This window comes from Tasmannia lanceolata, unplaced genomic scaffold, assembly GCF_043159265.1.
Source record: "Tasmannia lanceolata isolate RefF3 unplaced genomic scaffold, GAP_Taslan_0.1 ptg000002l, whole genome shotgun sequence".
Taxonomy (NCBI): Eukaryota; Viridiplantae; Streptophyta; class Magnoliopsida; order Canellales; family Winteraceae; genus Tasmannia; species Tasmannia lanceolata.
The window spans coordinates 54,282,789-54,301,936 of NW_027518679.1; the positions used below are offsets into that span (position 1 = coordinate 54,282,789).

Here is a 19,148-nt window from a genome sequence, read left to right on the forward strand (position 1 = left end):
GGGATTTGCTAGGGACCTTCGCTTGGTGGACCGGGTGTTGCATGAGAGAGCAGCCACATAGGCTCACTTTTCAACAGATTTTGTCTTATTATTTGATTCATCCTATGCGGCGTTCTCTCATGCAACAGCCGGTCCGCAAAATGCCTTCTGCTATTGTCCCTAGCAAAACCCACAGTGGGGCCCACTAATTTGAAAAATGAAAAGACATTCGTTGGTCCCACTGTAGACCGGCCGTGAGCCAAAAATCTTCATTAAGATGATTCTAACCCTTTGATATATCTGGTGTAGAATGGACGGCTCAAAAATCAACACGGAACCTGTGAGACCCAAAATAAAAGTGACACTATATACCATTCATCAGTATGGGTTCCCCTGTAAAGAAGATGAACATAAGAGGCAGCATAAGAAATGGACTTCAGCAACAGTTCCTCAAATTAGAAGAAAAGAAATGAAACGGGGAAAAGAATGGGGATTGAAGAAATGCAAAACCGAACAGAATTGGATTGTTGATCGACCAACTTCACTAGTGCAAGAGACTTGGTTTTGTAGCAAGTTTGATGTGGTAACATTAAAGAATTGAGCACAAAACTCTGCACTTGCAGGAAGGTTTTTAGTTATTTATACATTAGACTTTTTTTTGTGTTCAATGAGAGATAGATCACAGATTCCCCGATCAATGTTTCTTACTCACTGGGATTAGAAATAATTGTATTACGTATTATTACTCTATTGATTGCAACGAAATCTTCCATAATTGGATTTCGAGTTAATCAATTAGCAACTTCGATTATTTTTCCTTCTTTTTTATATTCTTCGATTCAGATCGAAAATAGGAGCGGAGTGAATCCAAAATCCAAAGCAGGCTCATAGCCAATAGGAAATGATACTTTGAATCATCTAATTATAATAAAAGTGATTCGCTAGAGCGTCCATCGCAAAAGGCATTTCGCAGATGGTATATTGCGTGTGACAGCAGCCACACAAGCTCACTTTTCAGCACATTTTGTCTTCATTCACGAGGTGGCTGCTCTCACATGCACAATTTAAAATGAGCATAAAATTTGTTTTTAAACCCATTTTACTTAGAAATAAATGGAGCCTAAGCGAGAAAAGCTATACTGTAACAAATATATGGAATAAAGAAAAGAGACCACAGATTCAAATTCCTTACAAAGTAAGCTTACCTAAGAGACTAAAAAGGGGTGAAGGGTTAGGCACACCTCTTTACTGACAAGACAAATTAGAGTCCAATATCACAAAGGCAATGCAGAAACAAATTCCAAGAGCCAAACTAACGTCAAACGATAGAGGCAGCGGCACACCTAAGCATTGATGCAATCCAAAAGATCACCATAAATAACACACATGGTCTGTGATTAGTACTTCTCAAAACCAGATTCACATCCTTCAGCCGGTATCAACACTACAAATCAATGAAAAGGGACAAACCCATGGTGAGGTCTAGATGGGTTTGATCTTAAAATGCAGTGATATCAGAGAGAACACAAAGCACTTCAAATCCTGCAACAACAGAAAACCCGTATCAGGACAAATATCACAATAATGTAATTTAAAAGAAACATGAAAATTCCAGGAATATCATGGATACTCTTTCGTCACAAGGCAGAAAAGAACATCGCGCTGCTAGATATTCATTTGTTACTCACAAGGGAAAAGAGGAAATCAAACTAGCAAATATCTATCATAAGATGCGCTAGTCAAGACATGATAGAACCATTAAGGGTAGAACCAGAACCAGAAATAGAATGTGTTTTAGAACCCTCTGGAGAGCGTGTTTGCCTGCTTCTCTCTCCAGTGGTGTTATTTTGGCCAATTGCCCCTCTGACGGATTTTTTTTAACTAAGGTCCTGTTTTAGTGAACCATTCAAAAAAGGTCATGGTCATTTCCTCTAACTCCTCATCAAATCCTACCATATTGACCTCTGCATGTTTTGTTACACTTGGAGTTTGTAGTTGTTGAATAACATGTAAGGGTAGTTTAGACAGTACCTCTATATTAGAGGGTATAGTAGTCATTATACCATGTTTGCCCTATTTGGGCCTATATATGCATCATTTACATGAAGAGCTCCCCAATGGAGTCTTCCCATCTTCACTCCCCTTCTCATCGGCATGGTCATTTCCTTCTCCTCATCAAATCCTACCATATTAACCTATGCATGTTTTGTTACACTCGGAGTTTGTAGTTGTTGAATAACATGTAAGGGTAGTTTAGGCAGTACCTCTATATTAGAGGGTATAGTAGTCGTACCATGGTTGCCCTATTTGGGCCTATATGTACGTCATTTACATGAGGAGCTCCCCATTGGAGACTTCCCCTCTTCTTCACTCCTCTTCTTCTTCCTCTCTCTAACCCTAACTCCATTTCTGAAAGAATTGACTCTTGATTATGCAAGAATTGAGTAAAAGCAACACCAAACCGTGCTTGTTATTCCTTCCACTCTCTCATTTCCCTCTTTGCTGCTGGATCAACTCTTCATGTGCCAAAAATATTCCTCTTGGTGACATCAATTCCCTCAGTTGCCAAATATTGTCTCTAATAACAACAGATATGGTACTTTCTTGTCCCTCTCCACTAGCTTCAAGATCTGAGGCTATTCTTGGAGGGATGGCTCTGATGTCAAAGTGATGAAGAATCCGATTCTAAAATGGAAATTTGATGAGGAAAAATTGGTTCTAAATGGATGCATTGATGTCATATTTGATATAGATTTGATTCTAATCAATAGATCTGGAATTTATAGTAGATCTGAATTTTATGAAAGATATGAAATATATAAAACTTATAACAATTTGGACACATCCCTCTCAATTCACAATATATATAATCCCGACGTCCTGGAAGAAAGAAGCCTTACTTTAAGAAGGCTGCCAAGAGGAGCAAGCCTACATCGAGCAAGTTGACTCACTTTATGCTATGTAAAGAGTTCGCTTCGCTATTATAGCCCAGTTCATCCACGAGTGAAGGCCAGTCAAATTGGCCTGGTGATGTAGGCTGGCGAAGAAAATAATAAGAAGAAGAAGAAAAGAAGTAGAAGAGAATTAGAAGTAGAAGAGAAGAATTTAGGAAGGAGGAGAAGAAGAAGAATTCAAGCAAAGGAAGAAATCTCACTCAATCAATATCAATAACCATCAAAGTTACAAATAAGTTATAGCTTAGCCTATATATAGGCAATTAAGAGCCCTAAAATAAAGAAACTTACTAAATTAAGAATCCCTAAAGGGGCCGTTTGGATACGCGGATTTTAGAATCCAGGATTTAGCTTGAAAACAGTGTACAAGAGGGTTCATGATCAAGCTGCTGTGTGCTGTCTTAACAGCGTTTCTTGGATTTTAAGAAATCCACGTTTTAGAAATCTCTCCTGTGTCCTGCGATTTGCAAAACCTGGAAAAATGGGATGATCTGCTGGTCTCTCGCTAACGGAAAGAAGGGCAAGAAATCAGAAAATGACGGTCTTCTCTTGTCTGTCATCTACAATTTTGAAGAAATCCCGAATTCTAAAATCCGTGTATCCAAACGGCCCCTAAAAGACTAAACTACCCTAAAAGCAATAAAGTCTAAAATAACCCTAATAACATCAAGCAATCCCAAAATATACCTAAGACAAAAAAATAACCCTAAAACAAAACAAAAAAATTCTATGTGGGCCCATGATATCTCTATGTCGGTCCATGAGTGTGGCCCCGCTTAGAGTAAACACGCAAGGGACGTCTACGGTCCCCATCACCATCACATGGCCACCTCGTAGATGGGAAATTGATCATCGCATTTAGTTGGTCATTTCTAATATCGTATGTATAGGCTTATCCCGTGACTAATAGGGCGAATCTACATCAAGCTAGCCTAGCCCTCAACGCTGCACAGGCTGATAGATTCGTCCAGACCGAATCACGTCGTTGACTAACGGATTTGAATGAGGCTTTGTGCCTTCGTCAATTTCCATTATCATTTACAGGTGATGCTCTTACCTCCATTCCTTACGCAAGGTTTCTGCTTTCTCATCCCAATCATCAGTACAAGTAAATCAATAAATCTATTTCTTAGGGGTGGGGGCAGCCTGCGGAAAGAGGCTAGTTAGCTAGTGCGCAACACTTGTACTATACTAATAAGGGCGGCATAGGAGGCCCCCTAACGTTATGGGGCCCCTAAACATAGTCAAGCCTATCCCTCACCATTATCCATAGTTTGTTCAATCCGTTCCAGCTCCGATCTAAATTGTGCCTTCCTCTACTGAACATCCCCAAACACTTTTTTGTTCCATTTTTTCCCCTTCACTGCCTTTTCTTGGCGACTTTGGGCGAAGAGGAGACTTCCTACGCATTAGATGGTTGCATGAGCAAGATGAATCGGGAAGTGGACCATAAATCCAGGGTGCCTAAGGTAAGTTGGGCAATATAATAGAAGGGCTTGCTAGGTGTGCTCGTCTTGCTTGAGCTTTATTATTCGCTTTCGGCTTCCTTAGTAGCTCGAGTTGGCTAGTAGCTTCTGCCTTGCTTTTGCTTGATGGTCATTCACCCCCCTTCTCTCTTAAGCTTCTGTCTACCCTTGGCTAATACAAAAGACAATTTGAGTTGTCCTCTACATGCCCATTTTTGAGATGGTAAACATTGCTGGGATGGTAGAGCAGCTTTTGGCTACTTTGCCCCTATCGTTGGAAGTCGATTTGGTTAGTTATAAGTGTTTGTGCTCCGAGGGCTTTTTTGAACTCCCCCTTATGTAATGTCCATGTGTGTAGTTGCTTCTATCATTCACCCATTTTTTGAAAGAACCGGCCCTCCTTGGTTGATGGAAGTATTGAAAAGGATCCCCACTGATGGGACTTTCTCCCAACTCCGTCCTTTAGATAGGTTGCAGGGACAGCAAATCTTATTCTCATTTGATTTAAAGAGTGCTACCGGCGATAGGTGGCCTTTACTAATTCTCTTTGAGATATTTCACTCCTGGGTGATGCCAAAATAAATTAAATTCTTTATTGCAGCATGAAAGGTGTCAGCTTAAACAACGAGAGGACGACTACTGTGGAAGTTTCCATGAACAATATGATTGGTACAGCAGTGTGGATTGTGATATATGATTTAGATGGCACCTCGAATTTTCAGCAGATATACGTGTTGACACCGAAAGATGTATCAATACCTATAGACACTCCTTTCAACACTAGTAAACATACTATTAGAACTGTGAAACTTAATGTGGGCGCATCGAGACATTATTGTACCATGTCAAGTGAAATATTGTTTATTATCGAATATTTGTTTACCTCATCTTTTATCGTTTAACTCTAACTAATATTTATTATCACCACCCTCCCTCTCTCCCCTTAGCCTAGAATATTAAACTAACACTCATTCAATATCCTACTAGTCTCTCTTTCTTGATTCTTGTTGGAGACTGGAGATAACTAGATTAAACTGATGAATGCATTGTTATTTGATTATCTCATATTTCCTTGGGACATATAGTTGCTTAATTCTTAGATTCATTAGTCTGATAAATGAATACCATATTTATTGTTGCGACTAGTGATTAATAATCAGTAATTTTATATATAATTTCACGTACAGGTGTGCCTCTTTTACTAGATTTTAAGGGTTTGCCGTGTCAGATACCTCGTTATCGGTGTTGACACTACACAAGAATCCATATTCACAGATCATAGGTTGTAATGAAGAAATGCTCTAAGGGAGTTCAAAGCTTCAATGATGTGGAGAAAGTGGAATTTTTTTTTAATGGTTGAAGATCTTATTAAAAAAAGAGGGAAACCGAGATGGTCAAAACAGCAACAAAAGAGAGAGATACAAGGAGGAACAATAAAGAGAGAAAGATAAAAGTTTTTTTTTTTTTGGTTGGGGGGGGGGGGGGGGGGGGGGGGGGGGGTTCCCCACCCGATCTTGAACCTCTTCAAAGAAATTGGTGAATCCCCACGGATAGGGAAGAGTGCCACAAAGCCATCTAATAACGTTTAGAGAGTTCCCTTCCACTATCACTTTATCCCATTCCACGTTTCCAATAAATTTGATTCCTACCCGTGGAATTATTGTTGGAAAAGGGTAGTTCCTGGGCTTAAGGCAGTTCCTTATGTGGAAACCTACAATGGAGAGCATAAATAGGAACTTTGATGGAACAATTAGGGGAATCCGGGACGAGCAAGAGCAGGAAGCATAATAAGATATGGGAATGGTGAGATTAGGCTTACCTTTGCTGGTCCGGTGGGAGATAAGAACTCCCACCGAGGCAGAAGTTTTGGTGTTCGTGCAGGGAATAACATTTCGGGTTCTTCATATAAGTGAGGGGCAGTTGAAGGTGATTCTCTAACCATCATTAGATAGTGTAGAGAGCAGCATGGGTATCCATGGAAGCTAGTGGATGCCTTTGAAGAGGTTCTTCAAATATCAAATAATGACTGAATTAAGTTCTGCCATTTGAAAAGAGGGGCTAACGTATTCATGGAAGATAGCAGATGAATTTGACGAGATACTTAAAAGATTAAAGGATCACCAAATTAAGTTCTGACAAGTGAAAAGAGAGGCTAACGGGAGATGCTGATATGCTACCAAAGGAGGGAGTGCCTGTCCTAATCTGATGATAAGAGATTATATGCTTGAGTGGGATAAACAGATGAAAATAGAAGTAATAATAGTTCTTATTTAGACTGAACTGTATTGTTTGTGTTGTGCTAGTTATCTTCGTTTGTTTTGGTCAGATCATTGGTCTTAGAACCTCGATCACGCCTTATGTTGTGCTCCTGAGCTGATTAATGAACTTTGCTCTTATTTTAAAAAAAATGTTCACAACATTAAGGGAAAAGAAAAACTATTCTCCTAATTATCATTGGTAAGAATCAAATGACTAAAAGGAAAGAAGGCAAGCATTCAAGGCAGCCGACATTATCACTGCAGAATTCGAACTAACAAAAAATAGTAATAACAAATAAAGGGCCCTAATGAAAAAGCTCTCAATGAAGAAGAGAATAAATGTGCGTTGCTTTTCGTACCTGAACGAGGTAATAGAAAATGCGAAGCCCTTCGGGATCCTTGCTGCTTTGAACATCAACAAGCGATCCGATCTTGGAAGTAGTGAAGGAAATGTGCTCGTTTCCCATCACAATCTCCAGCTCTTGCCGCCCAACTCGGTCGGGCTCCGGCCAATTGTTGTCGTCCTCCTTCATTATCTGAAACCCAAGAGAAACCACAAAACCCTATAAAGAATAAGTAGTAGTAGTAGTAATAGTAATAGTAGAAGAAGAAGATTCAAATCACGCTCAAAGGATTAGAACCATGAAAACCCTAAAACCGCCAAAACCCTAGAAAGAAAAAACCCAAAAACCACCAAAACCCTAGAATAAGAAAAAACCCTAAAACCACGAAAAACCTAGAAAGAAAAAACCATGGAATAAGGAAAAACCCTAGAAAGAAAAAAAACTGAAACAATCAAAACCCTAGAATAAGAAAAAACCCTAAAACCACCAAAACCCTAGAAAGAAAAAACCCTACAATAAGAAAAAACCCTAAAACCACGAAAACCCTAGAAAGAAAAAACCATGGAATAAGAAAAAACCCTAGAAAGAAAAAAAACTGAAACAATCAAAACCCTAGAATAAGAAAAAACCCTAAAACCACCAAAACCCTAGAAAGAAAAAACCCTAGAATAAGAAAAAACCCTAAAACCACGAAAACCCTAGAAAGAAAAAACCATGGAATAAGAAAAAACCCTAGAAAGAAAAAAAACTGAAACAATCAAAACCCTAGAATAAGAAAAAACCCTAAAACCACCAAAATCCTAGAAAGAAAAAACCCTACAATAAGAAAAAACCCTAAAACCACGAAAACCCTAGAAAGAAAAAACCATGGAATAAGAAAAAACCCTAGAAAGAAAAAAAACTGAAACAATCAAAACCCTAGAATAAGAAAAAACCCTAAAACCACCAAAACCCTAGAAAGAAAAAACCCTACAATAAGAAAAAACCCTAGAAAGAAAAAAAAACTGAAACAACCAAAACCCTAGAATAAGAAAAAACCCTAAAACCACCAAAACCCTAGAAAGTTAAAAAAAACCCTGAAACAACTAAAACCCTAGAAAGAAAAACCGCTAGAATAAGAAAATAAAAACCCCTAAAACCACCAAAACCATAGAAAGAACAAGTGGTAGTAGAAGAAAAAGAATCAAATCTCAATCAGTGGATTAGAAACATGAAAACCCTAAAACTGCCAAAAACCCTAGAAAGAAGAAGAAATGGTAAGACCTCGCTCTCAGCGATGATTCGTCGGCACTCTTTGAGAACAGCGGGCGTGAGGAAGACCTCCTTTCGGATCATAGTGTCGTTCTTGTAGTTGGAATTGTTGGCATATCGGAGCTTCCCGTCGGGCCGAAATTCAAACTCGAGAAATTCGTGGCCGAACTTTCCCTTATGGCCCACGTAGTACCGAAGGTAAAACTCTCCTTGATCCTCCATCTTCCCCCCCTATCCTACTCTCTTTTTCTTCCTTTTTCTGCTTTTCTTTCTTCGGTTTGGAACTTTGCTGGTAGGGCTCTGAGACTGAAGGAAGAGAGCTAGGATAAAGGAATTGGAGTCGACAAAGCATTCCCAGTAAATAAAGGGATGATCCAAACTGTCCATTAGATGGGCCACAGCCAAAAACAATTATTTCCATAGGTTGATCTAACCCTCCGATAATCACACTAATATTCAGTCCCTCTGTAGATAAGGGGATTAGGATCAACCCATGGAAATGATTTTTAGGGCACAACCTATTTATGCTGTGGCCCATTTAATAGACGGTTTGGATCATCCTATGGTGCGGGCCATACCGCACTTTTTAATAAAGTGAGGAGTGCGATCATCAAAATATGGTAGTGGTGATATCATCTCCCTAAATAAATAAATAAAAATAAGAATAATAAGAGACACTCTAAAGCTCCGGCTTGTTTACGCTGTCAGATTAAAGCAATGGTTCTGATTAAAAGTTGAGGTTTCCGAGTGGTAGGGCTGTCAATGGAACGGTCCGATGGACCATCCCAATCCAAACTTTAACCGCCCGGATCTAGACTGATCATTGACCAAAGTCCCACCGTGTCTACCACTACAGATCATGCTTGCACTTGTGTGAAATGTCAGTATGACCTAGTAGAACACTCCATGGATGGTCCGATTTGAAATGGATCATGACCGAGAACATGAAGTAGGATGTGAAGAACGCTCTGGATCCAATCCAACCCATAACAGATTTGAATTGATGTGACTAAGACACAGGTGGATCTAATCTGAAGTGGATCCATTGACACCCCTACGGAAAGGGGTTTTGTTGATAAGGAGTTTTTGTACATGTTGCATTAGCAGCTTATTGAATTGTCCATTAGGCAGGTCTTGTTTGGATTACAGGATTTTTTGTCCAAAAAATATTCTTAAGGAAATTATTTTCATTCCATTATTTATAGAAAAATGATATGACTATGGCTTATTCAGAGGGATGTAATTATAAATTGAAGGTCCCTCTAAACAAGAATTGAACGGTGTGGTTTAAGTTTTTTTTTTTTTTTTTTTTCCATGTGTATTCAACATGGTTTTAAATTTCAACCGAAATCCGAAATTACCGACACCGAAATCACCCAAAACCGAAACGGTCATTTATTTCGGGTTTTTCAAAACTTTCCCCAAAAAATCTATTTTTTAAATATTAATTTAATACTTCACTGAAAATTTGACCGAAATTTAATATTGAATAAAATATTAATTTCGGGGTTTGTACCAGATTTTGACCTAAATTTTGAAATTTCAGTCTAAAATTTGAAATTTCAAGGTCCGAAACCAGTACCGAAATTGAAATTTTAAACCTTGGTAATCAAGCAATGAAAATGTCCTTTTCCAAACTTATTTTAGGACTTTTTATATTATGCCCGACCGTTAAGTCCCGTGCTAGCGATACCACCTAGGGGTGGACATGGTTCCGGTTCGAACCGGAGAACCGAACCGAACCGGCACATATGGTTCGGTTCGGTTCCATATATGGTTTGGTTCCGGTTCTAAAAATTTGGAACCGGTGGATATTCGGTTCGGTTCTGGGTTTGGGATCCCGGAACTGAGAACCGAACTGAGAACCGACACTACTTACTTAGGGATTTGATAAAATCAGTCCTCCCCCATTTAATTCACCCCTCTGTAACGTTTTCCTTTGCCTTTAAAAATTTAACTCACCCCCCTTTTACCGATTTGTAGTTCATAACTTCATATGTAATTTGATAGGGCCTATTTGTAGTCCACATATATAAATGTTATCCCAACTTTGATATGCATTGGATATTGTATATTAGGAATAGCCCAAAACTTTGATACGAATGGTATATACCTGTTTGGCTGTTTGTAGTTTGGTTGGGTAAAACTAGAACCGAACCAAACCGAACCGATTATATATGGTTCTGGTTCGGTTCGGTTCTAAACTTATATGGTTCAGTTTTGATTCCAATTTTAGGGAACCGATTATATATGGTTTGGTTCTGGGTATACCCCAAAACCGAACCGAACCATATCCAACCCTAATACCACCTTTGACGCTTGGTCCAACAGCAGCTCACTTTTTAAGAGGCTGCTGTTGGATTAAACATCGAGGGTGGTACTTTTGTTGTACTACCCACACTGGACTTGACGGTTAGGCACCATATAATTTCTCCTTTTCAAAGTAAATACCTGCAATCAAAATAGAGACTTAGTCTTGTAACAAAAATCTTCAACCTCTTATAATCCCAATGATTTAATTTGAATGATCTAATTTGCTAAGATATTTTGTGCTATCATTTCTCGACTTTTTAAGCCATAGATTACTCCCTAATTCATGAATGAATGGCTAGGATTGTTCAATACATCCTTGAAAGTGGGACCACCACCACCACACACACCAATAAAAAAAATAAATAAAAATAAAAGGCACTTAATTTTTCAAAGTATTTATTGGGTAATGATATATTCAACCATAAATACTCATTTCCTCCTTTTTATACGGTGTGCAAGTATTCTTCTAAAAATACACTGGGACCAATATGTCCAGATGATCCAAACCATTCATTTGTAACTCTACAAATCAAAGGGTTAGGATCATTTACCCTTTAAAAAAACTATATTTTCCATCGCAAGTCTTTTTATAACTTCGTGTTCGGTGACGTGGCATCCCAGACAAAAGCTAAAGTTCAAGCTCCATACTTTCGCCACGTCATCGCTCGCCTCACTCGGAGGCGCTTTTCCACTTTTCACGTTTATTACTACCCGTATGTAAATCTCTGGCCTCGGAAATCCAACTGATACCTATTCTCTTGACTGATCCGCTTCTCTCGCTCTTCCCACTTGTTCTTCTCAAACGAACCAAAAACATTCTCTCTCTCTCTCTCTCTCTTTTTCTCAAAACCCTAGATTCACTTTTTTGTAACTAGAAATCCCAAAACCTTAACACAAATTTGTAATTGCAGGTTCCAATCTCGCACGAAATTCCTCACTTTCTTGCACTATGCGCTGTGTTTACTGATCTGCTACGTCTGTAAGTTATTTTTATTTTTATTTTTTTTGCATCTAATGGCGTTTTCTCAGTAGGCTTAATGATGTTTAACAGTCCGTGAGTCTGGTGCTTGTTTTCTTCTGAAATTGTGGCTCATTTTTGTAAAACGGAAGATTTCGGAGATGAAATTGGTTAAAGAAGCCTTCGAATTTGAGATTCAATGGTATTTCGTGTGTTTATAGGGTTTATTTTCTCTTTTTGTCTTTTTCCCTGTGGAGAGTGTTTTTGCAATGAATCTGCTAAGAGTAACTGGAGGTTTTTTAGAAATCAGATAATCTATCATATTCTCCATCTAATTTGAGATTCAGTGGTTGAATTGTTTAACAGTTGAGTATTTCGTGTGTTAATAGGTTTCTTCTTCTTCTTCTTCTTCTTCTTCTTCTTCTTCTTCTCTCTCTCTCTCTCTCTCTCTCTCTCTCTCTTCTTTTCATGTGGAGAGTGATTGTTGTGATGATTCTGCTAAGATTTACTGGAGATTTTTTAGAAATCAGATAATTTATCGTATTTCTACTTGTTGGAGATTCTATTGAGTTTTTAACGGTTAAAAGATCTCAAAGTTTTGAAGTTTCCTAATATCAGAGAATTTCTTCATTGGAAATCTCATTTTTTGGGTAGAATTAGTTACGATAATTGGGGGAACACTTGTAATTTGGGCTTTGGAAGGATTGGCAACTCATCATCTTTAGTTTTTTTGAGAAGGAAAAAAAACTAAAGATGACATTCACAAAACACAGCTTTTTGGCTCTGATTCCTTGGCAACTCATCATTTCTAGTTAATGGAAGTCTTCACCGAACACAGCTTTCTGGATCTGATTTTTATATGATATTGGTGAAGAACGTATCTGTCTAAACGTATTTTGATCTTCTGATTAGGGTTTAGAGGTTAAAATGGGAGGACCTCCTCCAGGAATTAAACTCATACGAAGCTTGAGTGGCACGGAATGGAGCCTCAGTACATACAGATATTTTGTTCTCGTACTTACATTCATAGCATATGCTTGCTACCATGCTTCTAGAAAGCCCACGAGTATTGTTAAAAGTGTTCTGGATCCGGAGCCTGCTACGGTTGGCGCTTCCCAGCCATGGCCAATAGGCAATTTATTCATTAGGGGTGAAGGTTTGGCCAGTAACATGACCAGATTACAGGACAAGGGTTGGCCTCCGTTTAATGGAGAAGATGGAACTGCGAAATTGGGAGAGATTGATGTTGCATTTCTTTCTTGTTATTCCTTGGGAATGTATGTAGCTGGGCATCTCGGGGATAGATTGGACCTGAGGCTGTTTTTGTCCACGGGCATGATTGGGAGTGGGATCTTTGTTGCACTTACGGGAATGGGTTACTTTTGGAATATCCATGTGTTTGGATTCTATTTGGTCACACAAATGATGGCTGGATTGTTTCAAGCGACTGGATGGCCTTCTGTTGTTGCTGTTATTGGTAATTGGTTTGGGAAGAGGAAGAGGGGTTTGATAATGGGTATTTGGAATGCGCACACGTCTGTGGGGAATATCAGTGGGTCACTTCTTGCTGCCAGTGTTCTAGAGTATGGGTGGGGTTGGTCATTTATCCTTCCTGGTGCATTGATCTTTTTGGGAGGTATACTGGTTTATTTGTTTCTAGCTGCTTATCCTGAGGATGTTGGGCTTCCTTGCCCACGTGTATGGAACTCAGGCATTAGACCACAGACAGGTCCTAAGGATGAAGAACCTCAGAAACAAAAACGAGATGCCATTGAAGCAGAAACAAGCACTATTCGCCAAGTTGGGTCAGAAGACAGGGGTATTGCTGTTGGGCTTGTTGAAGCTTGTCTTATACCAGGAGTGATACCATTCGCGATGTGTCTCTTTTTCTCAAAGCTTGTGGCCTACACCTTCCTGTACTGGTTGCCATTTTATCTTACTCAGACTGGTAATGCTCTTCCGTTCCACTCTATCTATGACATTTGTGGTATTGAATTGACTGACAAGTGTGCAAGCAACTTGATTTTTGAAACTGATAACTAGAACTCTTTTCAATGGATTTTTCCTTTAATTTGATAAAGGCACAATTTTGTCAAGTCTGTTATAACCAAACCTACGGATTTTAATCCATGACGTTCATTTTTTTATATTAGAGCTCTGTGCTAAGGCAAACAATGGGATTGGTCCAAGCAAATATAGAAAATCTGATGGGAAATCTCAGAAAATTATACTATAGTCGTTGGGTGGGTAGGTTACTGGATTTAGTTTTAAATAGGTTAACATCTAATTATATTTTACCAATAAGAAATTGAATCAAATCTATATTGATAGAACTGAAATAAACCAAAATTTACTAAGTGTTAGTTCTGTGTAGTGTAGATTGTAGACAACCTGATTGTCAAGGAAAGGTCAAGCAAGTTTCTGGTATTCAAGCCAAATATTCGACATCAAACCGACACCTTACTGATGTTCCCTCCCTCACCAGCATTACAGAATTGACACCTAGCTGAACTGCTTAAGCAATCCTGCCTAAATTACATAGTCAGTCACTGACTGGTTGGTTAAATTTGTTTAGTTTATGCCAAAAGAGAAGGCTATTTATATATCATCCAAACAAGCATTTGAGATAAACTAACTCAGAATTTCAGATATTCCACAATAACCAAATTTAGCAACTTTTTTTTTGTTACAAATCAACAACTCAAATATTTTTACTGAGATGAAGCCCATGAAGTCCAAATTCTTTTTTAATGGCTTTGTACTAAATTCATTTGCATAGAAGATTATATCCAAGGAGTCGCGCACATGGAGTATTTGGTACTTCATAGTCCATCTAACTTGTAATAGTCCTTTTGAATTCATCAGTTGACATAACCTTGTGGGATTATCCCATCAAATGTGTCATGAACTCATGATTAGGTTTTCATGTTGTTGAGAGGACGGGCTAGGTTTATCCTCAGTTCTTTAATATTTCTCCATTTCAACTTTTGAGAGGAGTCATGAAACATGCCCTCACTTAGGGGTGTAAACGAGCCGAGCTGAGCCGAGCTTGGCCAGGCTCGGCTCGGCTCGGCTCGGTCAGGCTCGGCCAGGCTCGCGAGCCTTACCGAGCTCGGGTTATATTATGTTCACACCCCTCATCTTCCCTGGACAGCGCTACTAGTGTAATTTGACTACTTTTTTTACACTATGGGGGGTGGTCCTAGTAACAAATGGGGTTCCAAAAATGAAGTGACATATTTTGCCCCCCCCCCCCCCCCTTTCACTCCCTGGACAACCCTTTTAATGTATAAATTAATATATAATATATATATTTAAATATATTAAATTCTTAACGAGCCTTAACGAGCCGAGCCGAGCCGAGCCGAGCCTGGCCTAAATTAGGCTCGGCTCGTTAAGCTTAACGAGCCTGGTGAGCCGGCTCGGCTCTGCTCGTTAAGGATTCGAGCCGAGCTCGAGCGAGCCTCCGAGCCCGAGCCAAAATTGACACCTTTACCCTCACTGTTTCTATTATGTCCTACTTTGTTCTCCACTGGCTGGAGGTGCAATGGATATTTGAGCTGATCTTGTTGTCTCAGTGGTCAGAATATGCTTATGGAAATGGAAGATGAATTGCCACGACTAATGACTTCCGATAATCAATGGGAATAACACTATTTGGCTTGTTGACGCAAGCTAAGTTAGTCCTCAGACCCTCACCAATCGTAGCTCAAGGTTGGCTAAGCCGTATTGAGAATCTGTTGCTTTTTGGAGACAACAGTTGATAGCTTATAGAACTGATGGTTTTATCTAAAGGATCAAATGATTAGATCTGGAGAATGATGAAGTTCATTTTTTTCTTTGGATCACATTGTAGTACCTTGCAAATTATTGATCTATTTTGATGTTGTATTCATCTTTCAAACTGGAAAAATCCAAACAATCAAGGAGAAAGCTCGTGGTCTAAAAATGCACCATAGAGTTTGTTTGTTGCAGAGACGATGAGAACTCCGAAGGCCAGATAGCTTTGATTTAATGATCCTTGAAATGGAATAAATAGTACTGAACAAATGCATCAATGAAATACATGACTATAAGAATACATAAAATTGGAAATAATTGCTTGGCACATCGTTAGTTGATTGGTACATTGTTTCCTGGAGGAAAAGTTTGAAGATGTTAGGGATACAATTTTCTTGGTGAACAGAAACAAGGCCTCTAGTCCAGATTGTTTAACACACACAAGAAAAAAAAAGAAGCTGACATGGTCCCTAGTCCAGATTGTTTCACATTTTCCTTCTATTAGGACTTGTGGAAGTAATAAAAGAAGACACTATGAAGGTAGCGAAGGAATTCCAAGAGAGGAGCATGCTTGAAAACAATAAAAAGGCAACATTCATTGCCTTGGTACCAAAGTAAGTGGGAGAGTGAAGTCAAAGATTTTAGACCTATCAACCTACTAGGGAGTGGATTAGTAGCAGGAAGACCAATACTAAATGGAGTGTGAGTTTCCAACGAGTGCCTGTAGTCCTAACTCCTAACAAAAAGAAGCTAAGACGTGGTGTGTAAAGTTGATAGGGAGAAAGCTTACGGCCATGTGCAATGGGACTTTGTTAACTACCTTGTGGAATGAATGGAATTCAGGGAGAAATGGAGAGAATGTGTAACGGAATTCATTACAGAACCTTTCTTTTTGGTTCTAATTAACTCACACAGAGGATTCTTTCCCAGAAATTGAATATTAAGACAAAGGGAGCAAGCCTGTCCTTTCTTATTCATGAAAGTAGGAGAGGCATTCAGTTGGGTACTCACCATGGCCGAGGAGAGTGGACTAATAAAAGGAGTACAAATCCTAGGAGTGACATCTATAGCACACCTTCAATTTATAGATTACTCATTCTTCTTTTCTGAAGCATTCATAGAGCAGGTGAAAAACCTAAGATGCACCCTTAGGTGGGTCGATGCCATTTCAGGACTCAGAGAATATGAGAAAGGGTCCAATGATTGGGTGCAATGTGGAGAGAGAGAGAGAGAGAGAGAGAGAGAGAGAGAGAGAGAGAGAGAGAGAGAGAGAGAGAGAGAGAGAGAGAGAGAAGTTTTCAATAATTTTTTTCATACACACTTGGGTAAAAGTGCATAATAGCCAAAATGTCTCTTCCTACAAATAGAATGGAAACCCCACACCGATCATCTACAAACTGAACCAGCCATAGGTTTTTGTTGGTTTTCTCATTACTAGAAACTGTAGAGAAAAAAAGAAAAAGAAACTGTAGAGAGAGTCATCATATTTCTCCTCGATTATTATTACTTCCGGACTACCTGAATGTTCCCAAATAGGTAATCCCGTGTGATGCTTCAGTTTTAAGTGCAGTATGCATGACATTCCCTTCCTATAAACCTATAGTTCTGTATACCGTATGTTGAACATGGATGTGGGTTGCCGAACATGATGGCTTTCAAGGGACTTGATGTGTCATATGTTGTCCAATATAGAGATTGATACTAACAGATGAAATTTAAGAAATAGTGTAGTTCCTAAAATTTAAAAATTCGTAAAAAGAAAGGAGTTACACCAGTGTCCAGCACTCCAGCCATGCCGACATGTATGTGGGTGCGTGACCTACATGCATGTGTGTGTACCTAAAAGTGACCCTGTACCCATCGCATATAACACATTGGGGGATTTCAGGAGGAACAAAAGCCCATATTTCAGAAAGAGAAAATCCGCTTTATTGTCAAGGACTATAAGAATTCATTGAAGCAACTAGGAGGTTGTGGATTAATATCCATCTAATATATCTTTCTTTTACTAGCTCTTGAAAACACATATATTACATATCATGCATTAGAGGCTTCCACCCAGTAGATGTCACTGAATTTTTCATGTAATTGTGAAAGTAAGCATGATCTTTTTAAGGAATTTGCTAGGCAATTTCGCGGAAAGTCAGCCGCCAAATGGCTTTCCACGAACTTGCCAAGCAAATCCTCTTTTTAATACATTACTACTACTATTATTATTATCGTTGTTGTTGTTGTTATTTTTTTAATATAATATCTATGATGGAATTGGAAGGGTAAACAGCAATCTACACTGTTATGGTCCTCTGAACATTTTTTAGCCTTCTGGTAAATTATGTAGCATATTTCTCATCTCTATCTCTGCTATCTGCTTGCAGCCATTGGTGGAGAGTTCATCTCTGTCAAGTCAGCTGGAAACCTTTCTACCCTTTTTGATGTGGGGGGAATCGTTGGGGGAATCTTGGCCGGTTATATATCCGACAAACTCAATGCTCGAGCTACTACGGCAGCCGGTTTCATGTACGCCGCAATTCCAGCTCTGCTTCTCTATCGCTCGTATGGGAGCATTTCAAAGTCCACGAACATTGCACTTATGATGATTGCAGGGTTGTTCGTCAATGGGCCTTATGCACTCATCACAACGGCAGTTTCTGCTGATCTTGGCACCCATAGCTCTCTCAGAGGGAATTCTCGAGCATTGGCAACAGTGACAGCCATTATTGATGGTACCGGATCAGTAGGCGCTGCTCTTGGGCCTCTTCTTACGGGGTTTCTTTCAACGAAAGGATGGGATTTAGTCTTTTTAATGCTTGTTCTTGGGGCTTTTGTCGCCGGTCTCCTTCTAACAAACCTAGTTTGTGCCGAATTTCGAGAGAAATCCTGCATACAAAAGCCACCAACTGATGGCTCAACGGAGCAACGAACCAGAGGTAAATAATATACGGCAATGTGGTTTTGTTAGGATGTCTTTATTACTTTCTGTGGCAGTGCAAATAGATCTCTGTTCTGCTAAGAATGCGGTGATTTTACAAAGATTACCTTGTATCAGTTTTTCTCCTTTTACATGTCATTACATGACTTTCAGCTTATTTGAATTATCTTTTTGCAGGTCATGCTTCTGAACCTCTTCTAGGAGAGGAAACACGATGATGATCTTTCAAACATCTTAATTAGGTATGGAGTTATGCAAACTTTGTAGATTTGTGGAATTTTAAAGGCTTAAGAATGTTTCTGACCAAAGCAAGAAAAAAAAAAGTGGAACAAATGATGAACAAGTAACACTTGTTCTCGTTCAAATTGTAATACCATTTTTGGGCTTATCACTTGTACTCTATAGAGATCATCAATATAAGCTTTTTTTTCCCGGCTATTGATAATATTCCTAGTGGGTTGGTTTTGGTCTTTCAATTGTATTATGATGTTCTTCCTGCTGAAATAGCAATAGTCTTCCTCAATAAGATTATCAAAACTCTTGGAATACTCCCATCTATATTGGCTTACTGTTTGTGTGATGGAAGGCTGTCCTTAAAAGGATTGATGGACAAGTCTGTAGTGTTGAATTGATACAATGTGAGTTCTTTCATTCTGCAATATAACTTTTTCTAAACTTTTTTTTTACCATGTCGGCCTTAGCCAATAATTTGTAAACACCATCCACCTAGGCTCAAGCTAATAGGAAAGATCTGATAGATGGTCAACCCCATCTTTGGGAATATTAGTGACGTAGGACACATCCATGCTATTGTCCAAAATCAAGTCCCCATGAAAGCTCAAAGCCTTGAACATGTCCATCAAGTCGCTTTTCACAGTTTTCCAACCCACTTGGAATAATAAAGCAAGACAAAATG

The 19,148-nt window shown here is 39.0% G+C and overlaps 2 protein-coding genes across 2 annotated transcripts; one reads left to right on the plus strand and one right to left on the minus strand.

The window, feature by feature from the left end:
- Window positions 1-1,116: 1,116 nt before the first annotated feature.
- LOC143879167 (protein mago nashi homolog) lies at window positions 1,117-8,587 on the minus strand. The gene is made up of 3 exons (XM_077381383.1): window positions 8,265-8,587; window positions 7,017-7,193; window positions 1,117-1,521 (listed from the first exon to the last, which is right to left on the minus strand). Exons 1-3 carry the CDS (start codon window positions 8,472-8,474, stop codon window positions 1,462-1,464), a joined length of 447 nt encoding a protein of 148 aa, XP_077237498.1. The 5' UTR covers window positions 8,475-8,587; the 3' UTR covers window positions 1,117-1,461.
- A 2,753-nt stretch (window positions 8,588-11,340) lies between these two features.
- G3PP4 (Major facilitator superfamily protein) lies at window positions 11,341-18,679 on the plus strand. The gene is made up of 4 exons (XM_077381355.1): window positions 11,341-11,544; window positions 12,436-13,471; window positions 17,679-18,230; window positions 18,410-18,679. The coding sequence occupies exons 2-4, from the start codon at window positions 12,451-12,453 to the stop codon at window positions 18,448-18,450; spliced, it is 1,614 nt and encodes a 537-aa protein (XP_077237470.1). The 5' UTR covers window positions 11,341-11,544; window positions 12,436-12,450; the 3' UTR covers window positions 18,451-18,679.
- Window positions 18,680-19,148: the final 469 nt, after the last annotated feature.